This window comes from Phaethon aethereus (assembly GCF_964289735.1).
Source record: "Phaethon aethereus genome assembly, chromosome: 14".
In the NCBI taxonomy this organism is placed as follows: Eukaryota; Metazoa; Chordata; class Aves; order Phaethontiformes; family Phaethontidae; genus Phaethon; species Phaethon aethereus.
The window spans coordinates 70,677-83,540 of record NC_138590.1 but is presented as its reverse complement, the minus strand read 5'-3'; the positions used below and the strand labels follow the sequence as shown (position 1 = coordinate 83,540).

General features: G+C 56.7%; 1 protein-coding gene across 1 annotated transcript; it reads right to left on the bottom strand.

Moving 5' to 3' along the window:
- Nucleotides 1–188: 188 nt before the first annotated feature.
- On the bottom strand, nucleotides 189–5,170 carry APBB3 (amyloid beta precursor protein binding family B member 3; the record flags this gene model as incomplete). Its single annotated transcript, XM_082006293.1, is given in 14 exon segments — nucleotides 189–416; nucleotides 1,021–1,203; nucleotides 1,371–1,486; nucleotides 1,669–1,752; nucleotides 1,894–1,981; nucleotides 2,072–2,186; nucleotides 2,276–2,304; nucleotides 2,306–2,330; nucleotides 2,401–2,528; nucleotides 2,924–3,064; nucleotides 3,225–3,282; nucleotides 3,545–3,621; nucleotides 3,930–4,120; nucleotides 5,122–5,170. Coding segments are annotated over 14 exon segments (1,509 nt in total). The 3' UTR covers nucleotides 189–191.
- Between the last annotated feature and the right edge of the window lie 7,694 nt (nucleotides 5,171–12,864).

Genomic DNA, 12,864 nt, shown 5'->3' with positions numbered 1-12,864 from the left:
GGCCACGCCTCTTCCGTCCGAGGGAGCGGGGCGGGGTGGGGCGGGAATGGGCGGGGCTTCTCTTGTCCCCGCCCCGCCGGGGAGGTGAGCTCCGGGGCGGGAGCCAGGGGCGGGGCCAGGAGCCGAGGTCGAGGCCTTCTCCGGCCCCGGCCCCCGCCCCCGGTCCCGCCCCCGGCTCCCGCCCCCGCCCCCTATGGGGTGTGGAGGAGAGCTCGCCTGAGGCGGAAGGCCTCCAGGAGAGAGAAGAGGCCCCGCTTGCGGGCACCGGCCCCTGCCGTCCCCGCGCTGCCACCGCTCGCCTTGGCTGCCCCGCTGGCAGCGTCCCCCGAGGCCGCCGGCCCGGCGCGGCCCCGGCCTGTCACACCCTTTGCCTTAGATCCCGGTGCAGCAGCCACCAGGCACTTCTGGTACTGCACCTGCGAGATGAGGGACAGAGCATGGCCGTGGGGTGGGGGAACAGCGTGGTGTCAGCGTGGGGGTCACACACAACGTGGCGCGGCCGTGGGGTGGGACACGACATGGTGTAGCTGTGGGGTCAGACACATCATGGTGTGGCCATGGGGTTTGACACTACAGGGTGTGGCTGTGGGGTTGGACTCAACATGGCATACCATGGGGCGGGACACAACACAGTGTGGCTGTGGGGTCACATGCACCATGGTGTGGCCATGGGGTGGGATGCAACACAGCATCACCATGGGGTTGGACACAAAATGGCATCACTGTGGCGTCAGACACAACACAGTGTGGCCATGGGGCCAGACAAACATGGTGTGGCAATGGGATGCGGCACAACATGGCATCACTGTGGTGTTGAACACAACCCAACATGGCATGGCTGTGGGTTGGACACGGCACCCTGGGGTCAATTCCCTCCTGCCCTTGCATCCCTCCCCAGGGTTGGGCATCCCACCCAGGCCCCCAGTTTTGTCCTACTGCATCCCCAGCCCTTGCCCCCTCCTCTGGATGTCCCTCGAGGGCTGGGAAGCCATAGGGATTGGGGGCCACACTCCCACTCACCATGCAAGCCGCCTGCACCGCCTCTGAGATGTTGCCAGCGTTGGGCTCGCACCAGAAGGCCGCACACTGAAAGTGTTGTCCTGTGTCCACGATGAGTGCAAAGGTGTGGGCATCCCGGCCCACCCCCAGGAAGGTCACATACCGCACCTGGCACTCCCAGATGTCCGCTGCCTCCTCATCCTCCTGTGGGAAACCCGTGGGCCCATCCACCCCTGGCTGTACCTCAGGCAGCACTGCCATCCCTGCCAGGTCCCCTCTGCTGGGAGGCCGGGCCCCCCATGGGGGTTACCTGCCCACCCCGGTGGAAGCAGGGTGCACACTTAGGCCAGAGCCCCTGTCCCCCTCCCCACCTGCACAGGATGCACCCTCATGGCTGTGTCGGACACGCGGATGAGGGAGGGAGTCCAGCACTCCCGCCCAGGGCCCCTCGTCAGCTTCTCGATGGCCTCGTTCAGCACATCCATACCTAGGGAGCAGGAGACCTCATCCCATAGGCCCCTGCCCCAGCTATAGGCATGGTGCAGGCAGGGTGCTGCCAGCTGGCCCCACAGGCAGGGACCACCCAGCACTGGGGCATGGCTGCTCAGCCACCCCATGGCAGGGGGCTTTGGGGTGTCCCCCAGCTGCAGTGGGGCCAGCGGTGCTTACCCATGGCCCTGGGCACAGGCAGGCTGCCGATGTACAGCGCCTCGTAGGTCTGCATTGATTGTCTCACCGCTTCCAGGATATCCACTGCCAAGGACAGGAGAGGTGTCCCCAAGGACCCCAGGGACACAGCCGGGCAGGCCAAAGGGCTCTAGCTGCTGGGCAACCTGCTGCTCGAGGGTAGACTGCGGGCAGGGGGAGCAGCCAGCAGCACCAGCGGGGCGGTACCTTGCAGCGGCAGGTCCTCGGTGGACACAGGCTCCAGTGTGGCAGCACGTGGCAGCACGCTGCTCGCTACGGCTCGCTCAGCCATGATCTGCAAGAGACAGGGGTCCCAATGCCTCCCCTTGCCCCTGAGATGCCTGTGCCAGCCATGCCCACACCCACCAGGGCCCCTGCATCCCACCTTGGAGCACATCTCGTGCAGAGCCTTGGCGATGCCCTTGGCAGGGACATTGCAGTGGAAGACATGACACTTGAGGACACAGGTGTCCTTGTCACTGGCCACAAAGGCGAAGTCTCTGCAAGGCCATGAGCAAGCCGGTGAGACCCCAACAGAGGAAGCACCCCCCACCCCTCCACATGGCTCCCTGGCACCGTGTTCCCTTACCTGTCCCTGCAGCCGCAGCGGCAGTTGGCAAGGGAGGAGAGGAGACAGGTTATTGCTGGGGTGTCTTCCCCCCGCAGTGGGCAGAGCCGCTGCCCAGCCCCCAGCTCTGCCCTGTCCCCCAGCACCTGCCGTTGTTGCAGCCCACACCCCAGACGCGGATGTTGAGGATGGGCTGGCGGTGGATGAGGCTGCCATTGAGGGGGTCCACCAGGCTCATGGTGTCCTTCTTCAGGATCATCACCAGGTCCTGGCCCTGCAGAGGGTCAGCAGCTCTCTCAGCCTGGCAGACAGCCTGGGCATCCCCAGCACCCAGCCCAGGTCTAGGGACATCCCCATCCCCCCAGTCTGCTCAGCCCCAGGTGTGGAGACAGCCCAGACCTCCCCAGACCTCCCCAGTACCATTCCCATGTGTGAGGATGGCCTACCCAAGCATCCATGGCCCTGTCCCCAAAGGACAGCCCGGTCAGACCCACCTGCCCTACACCTGGGACCACTGCATGGATGGCCTATGTGGAGAGAGTTGACTCTGCCACTAGCACTGGTCCCTGGTCCTCCACAGGTACGGTCCCCGTTGGTGGGGACAGCCAGCCTCAGTAGCAGTGGCCCCAGGGTGGGACCCTACTTGGCAGCACCGTCCCATGCTCTCACCTCGCCCTGGTTCTCCGCAGAGCCCTGGCCCTTGCTGTTGGAGAGCTGCTGGATGCAGTTGTTGACAGCGATGCTGCTCTTGCCAGGTGCCAGGTCCTCCTCGGGGATCTCCACCCAGCCCAGAGAGTGCACAGCGAAGCACTAAGCCGAGACATATGGGGCTTCAGTGCCGGACCAGCACAGCCACTCCCGTCCCATGCCCCTTGCTATGCTAGTGTGGTCATGCCTGCTCTTGCTCCCATCCCCGTCCTTGCCAGCTGCTGCCAGCCCCAGCCCACAGTGAAGCCTCTGGGCGCGGTACCTTGGATCCAGGCTCTGTGCTGTGCTGGAAGTCATCTCCATGCCAGGGCAGCGAGGTCCTGCGAGGGACAGGGTGGTGAGGGGATGGCTCCCACTTGGCAGCACAGACCTGGGGCACCCAGGGAAGCACCAGGTTGCCCGGGCAGTGGCAGACCCCATGTCACCAGCTGGGAAGCATCCTACCTACAGAGGTGACCAGCATGGTCCTGCTGGCTCCAACATGTGGGGCTGCTCTGGTGGGGGGCACTAAGACCCAGCACCCAGCAGTGCTCCAGGGTCAATGGTGCCCAACAAGCCAGCAGAGTATGTGGGAAGCCCTACCTCCGGGACAGCGAAGCCATAGGACTGGGAATGGGCCTGTCCTTTGCCGAGTGCTTTGCCACCAAGGCCTGGCAGTCCTGGAAAAGAAGAGGAAGGGGGTCAGAGCAGCAAGAGAAGCTGTCAGGAGGCACAAGGTAGGACCCCTCCCTTCCGAGACAGCAGCACCTCAGCTTGTGGACATCCCATGTAGCCAGGATGAGGACAACATGGAGCCTGCTGGAGCCTTTCAAGGGGTTTAACCCCCACCACGAATGGGCTGAGCAGGACTTTGGGATGACAGACAAAGGGGAGGCTGGACCAGCAATGCCCAGAGGGCTCTTCAGCAGGCTCCTGCCAGGGGATGGGATCCAACACCAGCCCTCACCCTCCTGCCCAAATGTCCTACCATTTCCTGGAGTGTCTCCTCTCCATCAGCCTCCGGGCGCCCTCCTGGGCCAGTGGTGCATGCAGGGTGCTGCCACTGCGTTGTGCCAGTTGGCACATGCCAGTAGTAGGTGCCCAGAGAGTCACGGATTTTCCTCCAGCTTGGGGGGAGGTCAGGGTCTGTCTCCAGGCTCTGGTCACTCCAGAGGTTGTCTGTGCAGAGGGATAGTGTGAGGCAAGGGGTGGGAAGTCCCCTAGCTGCAGAGAACCCTGCAAAGCAAGCAGCTTCACCCAGCCGTGAAAGGGTCCTGTGGTGGCCTCTGGGTGCATGGCTGGGCACATGGCCCAGGAGAGAAGCATGGTGAGGGAATGCTTGGCATAATGACAGGGAGGCTGCAGTAGTGGTGGACCCCAGGCAAATGATCGGTGCAGGCAGCTGCCTCATTGGCACTCAGAGGGATGTGGTGGCCCTGTCAGGGGCATGGAGAGTACAGGTATCCTGAGTCTGCCAGGGAAGACACCCTGCAGGGATGCCCAGGCAGGGCCAAGGGCTGCCAGCCCAGAGCTCCCCCTGCCAGCATGCAGTCCCCAGCCCTCTGCCAACATCCCAGGATGCCTGAGACCAGCTTCTTCCCAGCTTGGCTAGGGAAAGGGGTTGGGGACAGACCCCTGGGGTCTGGGAGGAGGAAAGCACTCTTGGAGGGTTGCAGCTGGGAGGGGTAGGTTATCCCCCTTCTGCACCCCCAGCCTTGGAGAGGTCACAGAAATGAGCCCGTGGTGCAGCACAGCAGCGAGCTCTGCTCCTGGGAATGCAGCCCAAAATCTGCAGGGCCCGGCGCACCCCTCGTGGGAGCTCATCCCCCGGCGCTGCGCGGCCGGGGGCCCGGGAGCTGTGCGGTGGTCCACCACTCCGCCTCCCGCGCCCCGTGGGATCCCCGACCTCGAGAGGGTGGGGACGAGGGTGAGGGTGCCCACCGCGACCTTGGGAGGGGCCGGCAGGCGGCGCGGGCCGGGCCGGGCGCCCCTGGGGAGGCGGCGGCGGCGGCCGCGTTCAGCACCGCGGACAGCGCCGGGTGAGGCCACCGCCCCAGCCCGCGGGCACCGGCGGCGGCACCGGTAGCGGCAGCGGCCCGGCCCGGTCCCGACCCGCACCCTGGGTCCCAGCCCCGGCCCCCCCGCCCCGGAGCGCGGCCCCGCCCGCCCGTGCGGCTGACCGTCGCAGTTGACGAGGACGATGGCCAGCATGTAGTCCTTGCCCAGCATGGCCCCGGCGCCTCCCCGGCGCGGCCCCCGCGCCCACCGCCTCCCCAGGCCCGGACCCAGCGGCGGATGCGGCGAGAGGGGCGGGGCGGGCGGCCGACCAGAGGGGCGGGCAGCGGGCGGGGCCGCCAGGGCACGGAAAGGGCCGAGGAGGGGGGTGGGCGTGCGTCGGAGCCTTGGGGCACAGGAGGGGGGGTCTCGCCGGTGTCTCGCCGGTGTTCGGGAAAGGGAGGGGGTGTTTGGGTGCCCGGCGGGGTTACCGGAGTCCGCAGCAGCGGCGAGGTCCTTCGGGTGTTTCAGTGCAGAAAACAGGATGCTGGAGTGGGGAAGGGGCATCTGGGGGCAGGAAAGGAGGTTTCTGAGCGCAGTAGCGGGTCCAGGTCAGCCCCTTGCGCCCTTAGGTTCATTCCCTTTTCATCCATGCACTCTTAGGTTTCCTCCCTTCCCTTTCCCCATAGATCACCCTTATTCTTCTCCATCCACACTTATTCCATGTTCATTCCCTTCCATGCACACTCATGTCCTCTGCCTGCGGTCCAACCTCCTTCAGTCAGTACTGAAGACACCTAAATGTGCATGCTGGTCATCTTCCCCCTCTCACCAGAGACCAAGAGCTTTGCATGTCCAGTTTGAGACTTCTGTTTTCCATGCTACCCTGAGCTGACACTCCTGGTTGATGCTCAGGCATACCCAGGGACAGAAGCTCTAGAGACTTTTGTTGTACACCTCAATTCCCTCATGGAGCCCTCCCATGTCCTGCTAGGGACAAAGTCCTTCCAAGCTATAGGTGCCTGATGACATATTCCAACATGGTTTGCTCTCCATGGCATGTCTGGACAGTCCATCATGGCCTCTTAACTTTTCCTTCTTCAGAGCCAGAAGCTAGTAGTCCTGGATGTAGCCTGTATCCTTGAGAGCCTCCCATGCCACCGCAGTTGCCTTGCTTCTTTCCACGCACAGTTGTCCACAGAGCTTGCTGGTTTTGGAAGTGAAATATGAATTTTCAATGCCTGTTCCCTTGCTTTCAGCAAGGCATTGCCTCTTTGCCTGGCCTTATCCCTGTATTACGTGGGCTAACATGCCCTTAATTTTGTGAGACACCCTTCCCTCCTACCTCCATTTTAACCTTGCTCATGTATACTGGCTTAAGAAAGGCACCAGCTGCATAATCCAAATTTGTAGCTGTCCACAATAATTTCTGTATATTCTGCTAGCATCTTCTTTTTTGGCTACAAGATATTTCTTACTGCATCTGTCCAGAGCTAGTGGGATTTCTGAGAGCCCATTCAAGCACTGTGGGACAGTTTTGCCTAACCCTAACCCAACCCAACACAGCAGGAGTAAGGGAGGCTTGTGGATCCCTGCGTTCAGACATGTCTGAGATGATGGGAGTCAGAGAGGGTTGTGGGCCTTACCTTGACCCCTGCTTTGCCCAGACCAGGTGATGCTTCCTCTTTTTCCAGTGCCCAGGAGTGAGCTCACCCCTACTAGGAACAAGCTTATGGCGACTTGTAACACCATGGTATCCTCTGCTGCACATGTCTCCTTGACCTTAGTTTAACATGCACTTCATTTCCAAAATCTGAGCTCAGCTGATCAGACAGGAGGCAGCAACTCCGACACAAACTGTTCACACTCCTCTTCCTGCTCAGCAAATCCCACCAAGGTGACTTACTGAAGGCAACTCTCTCTCCTGGCAATGTCATGAAGCTTAAGGCCAATGATGGGCTATAGTGATATAAGACTTATGGTAGAATACAGAGGGAGGATAATTTGGGGATGGCACAGAGCAGAACCAAGGGATTGTATGAAACTTCATATGGGATATTTAGGGGAATAGATGTAAGAAGGGGAAAGGGAGGGATTGGGGGGGAACAAGCATGGGAAAACAGAAAGAAAAGGGAGAAAAGGGTTCAGTGGCATGTAAACAGTGGTAGGTATGTTTGCCTGCCTGAGGCTTAGTTCACCACTTCATCACTGCTTCATCACTGCAGTCTGTCCTAGACTCTTATTAAACCACATTTCTTCTGTGCGACTGTGTTTCCCATTCCAAGCATGTCTTTCTGACCAGCTGGTGAACCTCAGACTGGACTAGCTGCTCAGTAGGACAAGAGATCTTGATGCCCAGTACAGCAAAACCATGTAGGGTGTGAGGGACATGAGGGTCTGGGTGCTGGCCACCAGAAACCCATGCTCAGAGTCTGTAAGTGTGCATGCACACATGTGTGGGTGTGTGCACAGTCCTGTCCAGTGCACAGGACAAGGCAAAGTTTCCCCAGGTGTCTCTCTGCAGAACCAGGGATGGCCATGCCCTGGTTCCTACAGTTCACCAGACTCAACTACCTCTAAGGTAAAACCCCTTAAACCATGGCTTTAATTGGTGGTCTGCTGCCTGAGTCACTTGCCATGTGATGTGTCCTGATTTTTTTAATGCCTGTGAGTAAGCCTACACTTGGCATCTCCATTTTAGAGGTCTGTGGCGTGTTACTTTAATGTCTGGGCTTGGGGTAGGCTGGAGAGTGTGAGGGCAAGGCTATGATTTTCTGTCTAACAAAAAACCCATTCCCAACCCCAAACAAAGAAGAGGCAAATCATTAGCATTGGAAAAGTATATTTTTGGATGTCAGTGTAGTGGAAAAGAAGCCTGCTGTCTCTGAGGAATCCCAGCGATTCTGTGAAGTGGGGAATTGTGCAGCTTATGTACCTCCTTGGGAATATGTCAAATGAGGCCAAATGAGCAGGATAGCCTTTTCATCAGCTTGGAGGCAAATAATACCCTAAGAAGCTTCATCTTTCATCACTAATGATTTTAACGTCTTGCTGAATTATTTTTCAGCTCTTTGGGCACTTACTTATATATTCAGTCCCAGGGTTGAGATGTGACTAGGAGCTGTTTCCAGCTGCCTGAAGATCCACATGTAGAGAGTAAGGACATGGTGGTGTTATAAATGATTTAGTCCCAAACAGGATTCCAATTCAAATTTACAATTTATTAAGCGAATAGAGGCAAGCAAACAGCGCTGGGTGCGCCAGGAGTCTCTGCTCCACCAAGACGCACGCGGTACAGTTTCTGTTCCTGGTTTATACATATTCATGAATAGGCGTGTCTTCTTCGGCGCATGTCCTCTTCTCCTTCTAGAATCTTCTCGACTCTTCCTCGGCGTGCCCCCAGGATGACCCCAAACCTTACGCATGCACTTTCTTTACACAATACTATGCGGTCAGTGGTCAAACTGGTTTGAGCTGATATACCAGCAAAGTAGTTTAACTTTCTCCTGTAAAATACCCCTTTTTATGGTGCAGGAGAAATCCATGAAAGTACAGAAGATTACACTTCATCACATGAATCAGATAAACATATTTCACAGTGGTGATGGATGGATATGCCTGCGCTTCTGTGCCCACATTGCACAGTGCACCCCAGTGTCAGCCTCACAACTGGCTTCTCACAACTGGCTTCTCACAGCCCCCGCTTCTCACAGGCCACCAAACCAAATTAGCCTGGCTTGGCAATGGGACTCACCATGCTGGCTGCAGCCCTGCATCAACCCCAGCAGTGATGCTGTGCTGGGAGCTGAGCCAGGGGGTAGTGTGGACAGGAGATGGCTCTACCCCGCTTCTTCTAGGTGTCATCCAATAATGTCTCTGGGACTTGCAAGTGGGAATCTGAAGCAGGACTCACTCTACTGGATTTTTGCCTGATCTCAGCTCTGCAAAGCCCAGCTCTTCACAGGTCCCTTTATTTCCATTTTCTCTCTGGGGGGTTGGTTTACCTCTTCAAGCAGGCATTGATTACCTACACTAGCATTGTTTTGTTTGTCTTCAGGCATCAGGCAATGCTCTGAGGCTGACAATCGTTGAATGCCAGCTGCCTGGGAGAGCTTGGGGAAGCTTTTTCTTGGTTCATAGGAGGTAGTATAAGGAAAGCCCTTACAGTCCTCAGGGAAAGGTATGAGACATCTGGTTATTCCATAACTGTCATAATTTTCTGGGGTTGTCTCTGTAGATAGAGAGATCTGGGTTTGGTTTGATTTGTGCTTGAAGAAGAAATAAGGCGGCAGATGTAATTTTTGGTGCTGGGCTAGAGACTAGAACTATTTTTTTCTGGCCAGAATAATGAAATCCTGGAGAAGGGAGATAAGATTTCTCCTTGACTTGACTCACAATTTTTTCTTCCTAGGGCACTTATCAGCTAGATCTCTTCACAATATAAGGGGGATCTCTCAGCATCTCTGTGGGACAAGGTTCTCATCAGAAGCCTGATGTTCTTGGTGTTCCCACCAAGTTCAGCAGGTACCACCTTGTCTGTTATTAGGGTGGTAGAGACCCTTGCATTATTACAACGCAATTTTGTCAGACCTCAGATATTACTTTGCCACAGTTGCTTTTGGAGTAGATGCTGTGTGAGGGTCCCTGTTAATTTCCCTTAGTAAAGGAAATACAGCTTTTATGGCAGCTGGGTTGAGTCAGCCCAGCTGGCAGCTGCCTAAGACCTGATGAGCAAAGCTGTCTGTGGGTGGCCCTCATGTTCCTGGTGGAAGGAAACAAAAGCATAACCTGCTCTCTGAGCCCTAAGCCCTCCAAAGCAGATTCGTAGGGGACACTGTGGACTAGCTCTCTGAGTAGCTTCAAGTTTGCTCTCCTGAAAAGCAAGGTAGCAACTCCTCTGAGCTGTATCTCATTACACTAAAAAGTTTAAACTCCCCTGTTTTGTGATCACTGTGATCCCATCTCCTACGAGTACTTCTCCATACACAAACAGGAGGGAGTAAGAGATCTGTTGGGTAGGTAAGCAGCCATGGGGAACCACGGTGAGCAGTGGAGTGAGCTGCTGCATGGGCTACGTGCTTTCCGAGTGCGAAGCCAGCCCCTGGCTCAGTGAGTGCCTGGGAAAGGGAGTCTGCAGCCGTGAAGGACAGAGCCGGCCAGCAGGACAGCTGGCAGCCTTCACTCGGGCATTGCCCACCTTGTGACTGGCTGTACCTGTGATGATGTTAATGCTCTTTGTACACAGGTCTGTTGCGTCGTGCTGTGTTGCGAAGCAGACTTGCAGAGGCGTGCTCTGTCTGCCCATCGGGACTCAAGGCACATTTCCTCCAAGCGCAGCAGCCAGGCTTTGGGCAGCCTCGCCTCATGCTGCTTTTGACATTGCCAACCAGGATCAAGTTTCTATCCTCGGGTTTTCATGCAGGAACCAATTAGTGAACAAGTCCTATTTTAATGGAGTGGCATCTCAAAGAGTATTACGCTGGTAGAAAGCCTTCAGGAGAAGACTGGTGTCCTCTGGACCTCGCAGTAAGGCAGCCAGCAGCTCTGTTTCTGCTATAGCTACAAACATCCGCGCGTGAAACAACCGCAGCTTTTTAATACAGTTACAGAGGTTTACACTTTTCTTTGCAGACACAAAGCATGCTTTTGTCTTGAACTTTTCATTCGTCTGAAAAAAAGATCATTGGTAGTATAGGATACCATGCTGTTTATTAAATGTAAATAAATTAACATCTCTACAGAAAGGATGTTTTCCTCATCAGAAACAATGCTGAAACGATGAGCAAGTCTGAAAAGAAAGGTACATAAGGCCCTTGTGCACAAACCCCAAAGCTTCAAAGGACAAAGGTGAAAGAGCGCTACATCCTTATGTCACAGGACAACCTGTGATTAACCCGAGTTATGGACACTGTCACATCATAGGTAGTTGGGGCCAGTTCAGATCCACTGCCTTCTAGATCAGCCGCCTTGATGAGCTGGGTGTTTCAACTGTTATAAAGCTGCAGAATCAACCAGAATCGACACTGAAATGACTGTACTGGCTACAAAATGGCTAGAATAAATATGGGGGTGTGTCCTGTTTTTTTCCGGTCCTGGAGGGTGGGTGTGATTCGGGGCACCATGTAAGCTGGCTTTTTTAACTCCTCCTTCCCATCAGTCCCTAGGCACAGGCACGTGTTGTGGCTGAAAGCAAAGCATCACCACTCCAGTTCTGACTGACAGAAAGGGGGGTGTTCGCGTCGGTCCAGAGAGCGCTGATGGGTCGGAGAAGTAAGAGCGGAGATTTTCATGTAGCTAACCTGGAGTTAACTCAGCTAATGGAAACTGCAAGCCAGTCATGTTTGATCAAGAATACTAAGAAAGGGTATTGTGCTGTGTGCTGCATACAAGGACTTGCATCGACCAAAGGGCAGCAATGGGTGCTCCCTTCTTGTATGCAGCAAGGTGGTGCAGCGTCTCTCTGCCAAGAATGAGTAGTGGCAAAGAAAACCTGGAGGGTTTTATAGTCTGGAACATGCTGTCCAGCATGTCCCTCGTGTCCCTCTCGGATGACATACACCTCCACGCCCAGCACGCCCCATGGAATCTGCAGTTGACATGCCAGCTCCCCACGGGGGCAGCTGTGCCGGTTGGTGGGCTTTTGCTGACAGAGCCGAGGAGTGAGCCAGCAAGGCCTCCCGCCAGGGCTGGGCTGGGTCTGAGGGCGGTGCGGGGCCGCTCCGGCGTCGCGGTGCCCGAGTGAAATGTGCCGGCCGGAGCAGAAGGGTGCGGTGCCTCCCTCCTCGCCTCCGCCGAGGTGGTGCTGGGGCTGCATCGCGCCCCTCAAAGCCCAGGCAGCAGAGCTCATGCGGGCAATCCAGGCAGCAGAAAAAAATCGGCACCTGCAAGAAGAGAGTCCAAAGTGCTGATGAAACCATGAAGGCGGGAACAGGCACGACTTTGTGTCCCGTCCTTTGGGCAGCGTGCTGTCCAAGGAGCAGTTCCTGGCACAGGAGAGGGAACCCTCCCTGGCAGTGGCTACGGCACGGCTTTGTCCCCTTCTCCACACGTGTGACACCCTCAGAGCTCTGCAAGTTGACAGAGATGTGCAGCACTGCTTTGCTAGGCAGCAGGGCTGGGCAGGGCAGCTGTGCTGTGGTCCTTTCCAAAACCCGAGCAGCAGCATGCCTCACTGTCCCTTGCTAGAAAGCCAGGCTTGAAGACAAAACACGCTGCTTTGGTATTGTTTGGTTGGTTTTTTCTTCCCTCAATTGTCTCAGGTGCAACGTGAGCTTTTTACGAAGTGCCAGTACCTCAGGGTCTACAGCTACGTGACACAGCTCCTTGCTGCGTCTTTGGGATTCAGACGCCAGCAGCCAGTGCTGGGCTTGCCAGCTGACATGAAGAGAAAAGTGAGACTTTGCCTCTTTCTGTAGGGAGCGGGTCAAAGAGCTCAAAAAATTGCTGTGAGCCTTGTGACTCTGCTGGGGTGTTGCTCAGCCTTGCACAAACAGAGCTGCCACAAGTGCCGAAGGAGAGCTGCCAGCGCTGGAGTGAGATCTTCCTCCTGACAGACACGCTCTCCCACGGGCAGCTGCGGGCTTCCTGCCCGGTGCCATCTCTGCGCACCTCAGAAATATTGCCCATACTCGGAGCAGTGTTCAGAGCTTTGAAAGATGGGCAGCAGAGTCTGCTGCACACCTGGGCTCCTCGTGCTTCTTGCCTGCCTGGATGTCCTCAGTTGCCCATCCCGCAGAGCTCTGCTCCCAACTTGCTCCTCTCGCTGTCCAGTAGCCCGTTGCTCCCCTCTTCACAGGTTGCTCTTCTCGAGCCTGGCAAACTTTCCATTCAATGTATTGTTAGACAGGTAAAGCCATGATAAACGTGAACCAATTCTGCTCTTAAGCAAACCTCGCTCGTTTTACCTTCTCTCCCCAGAGGAGCTCTCC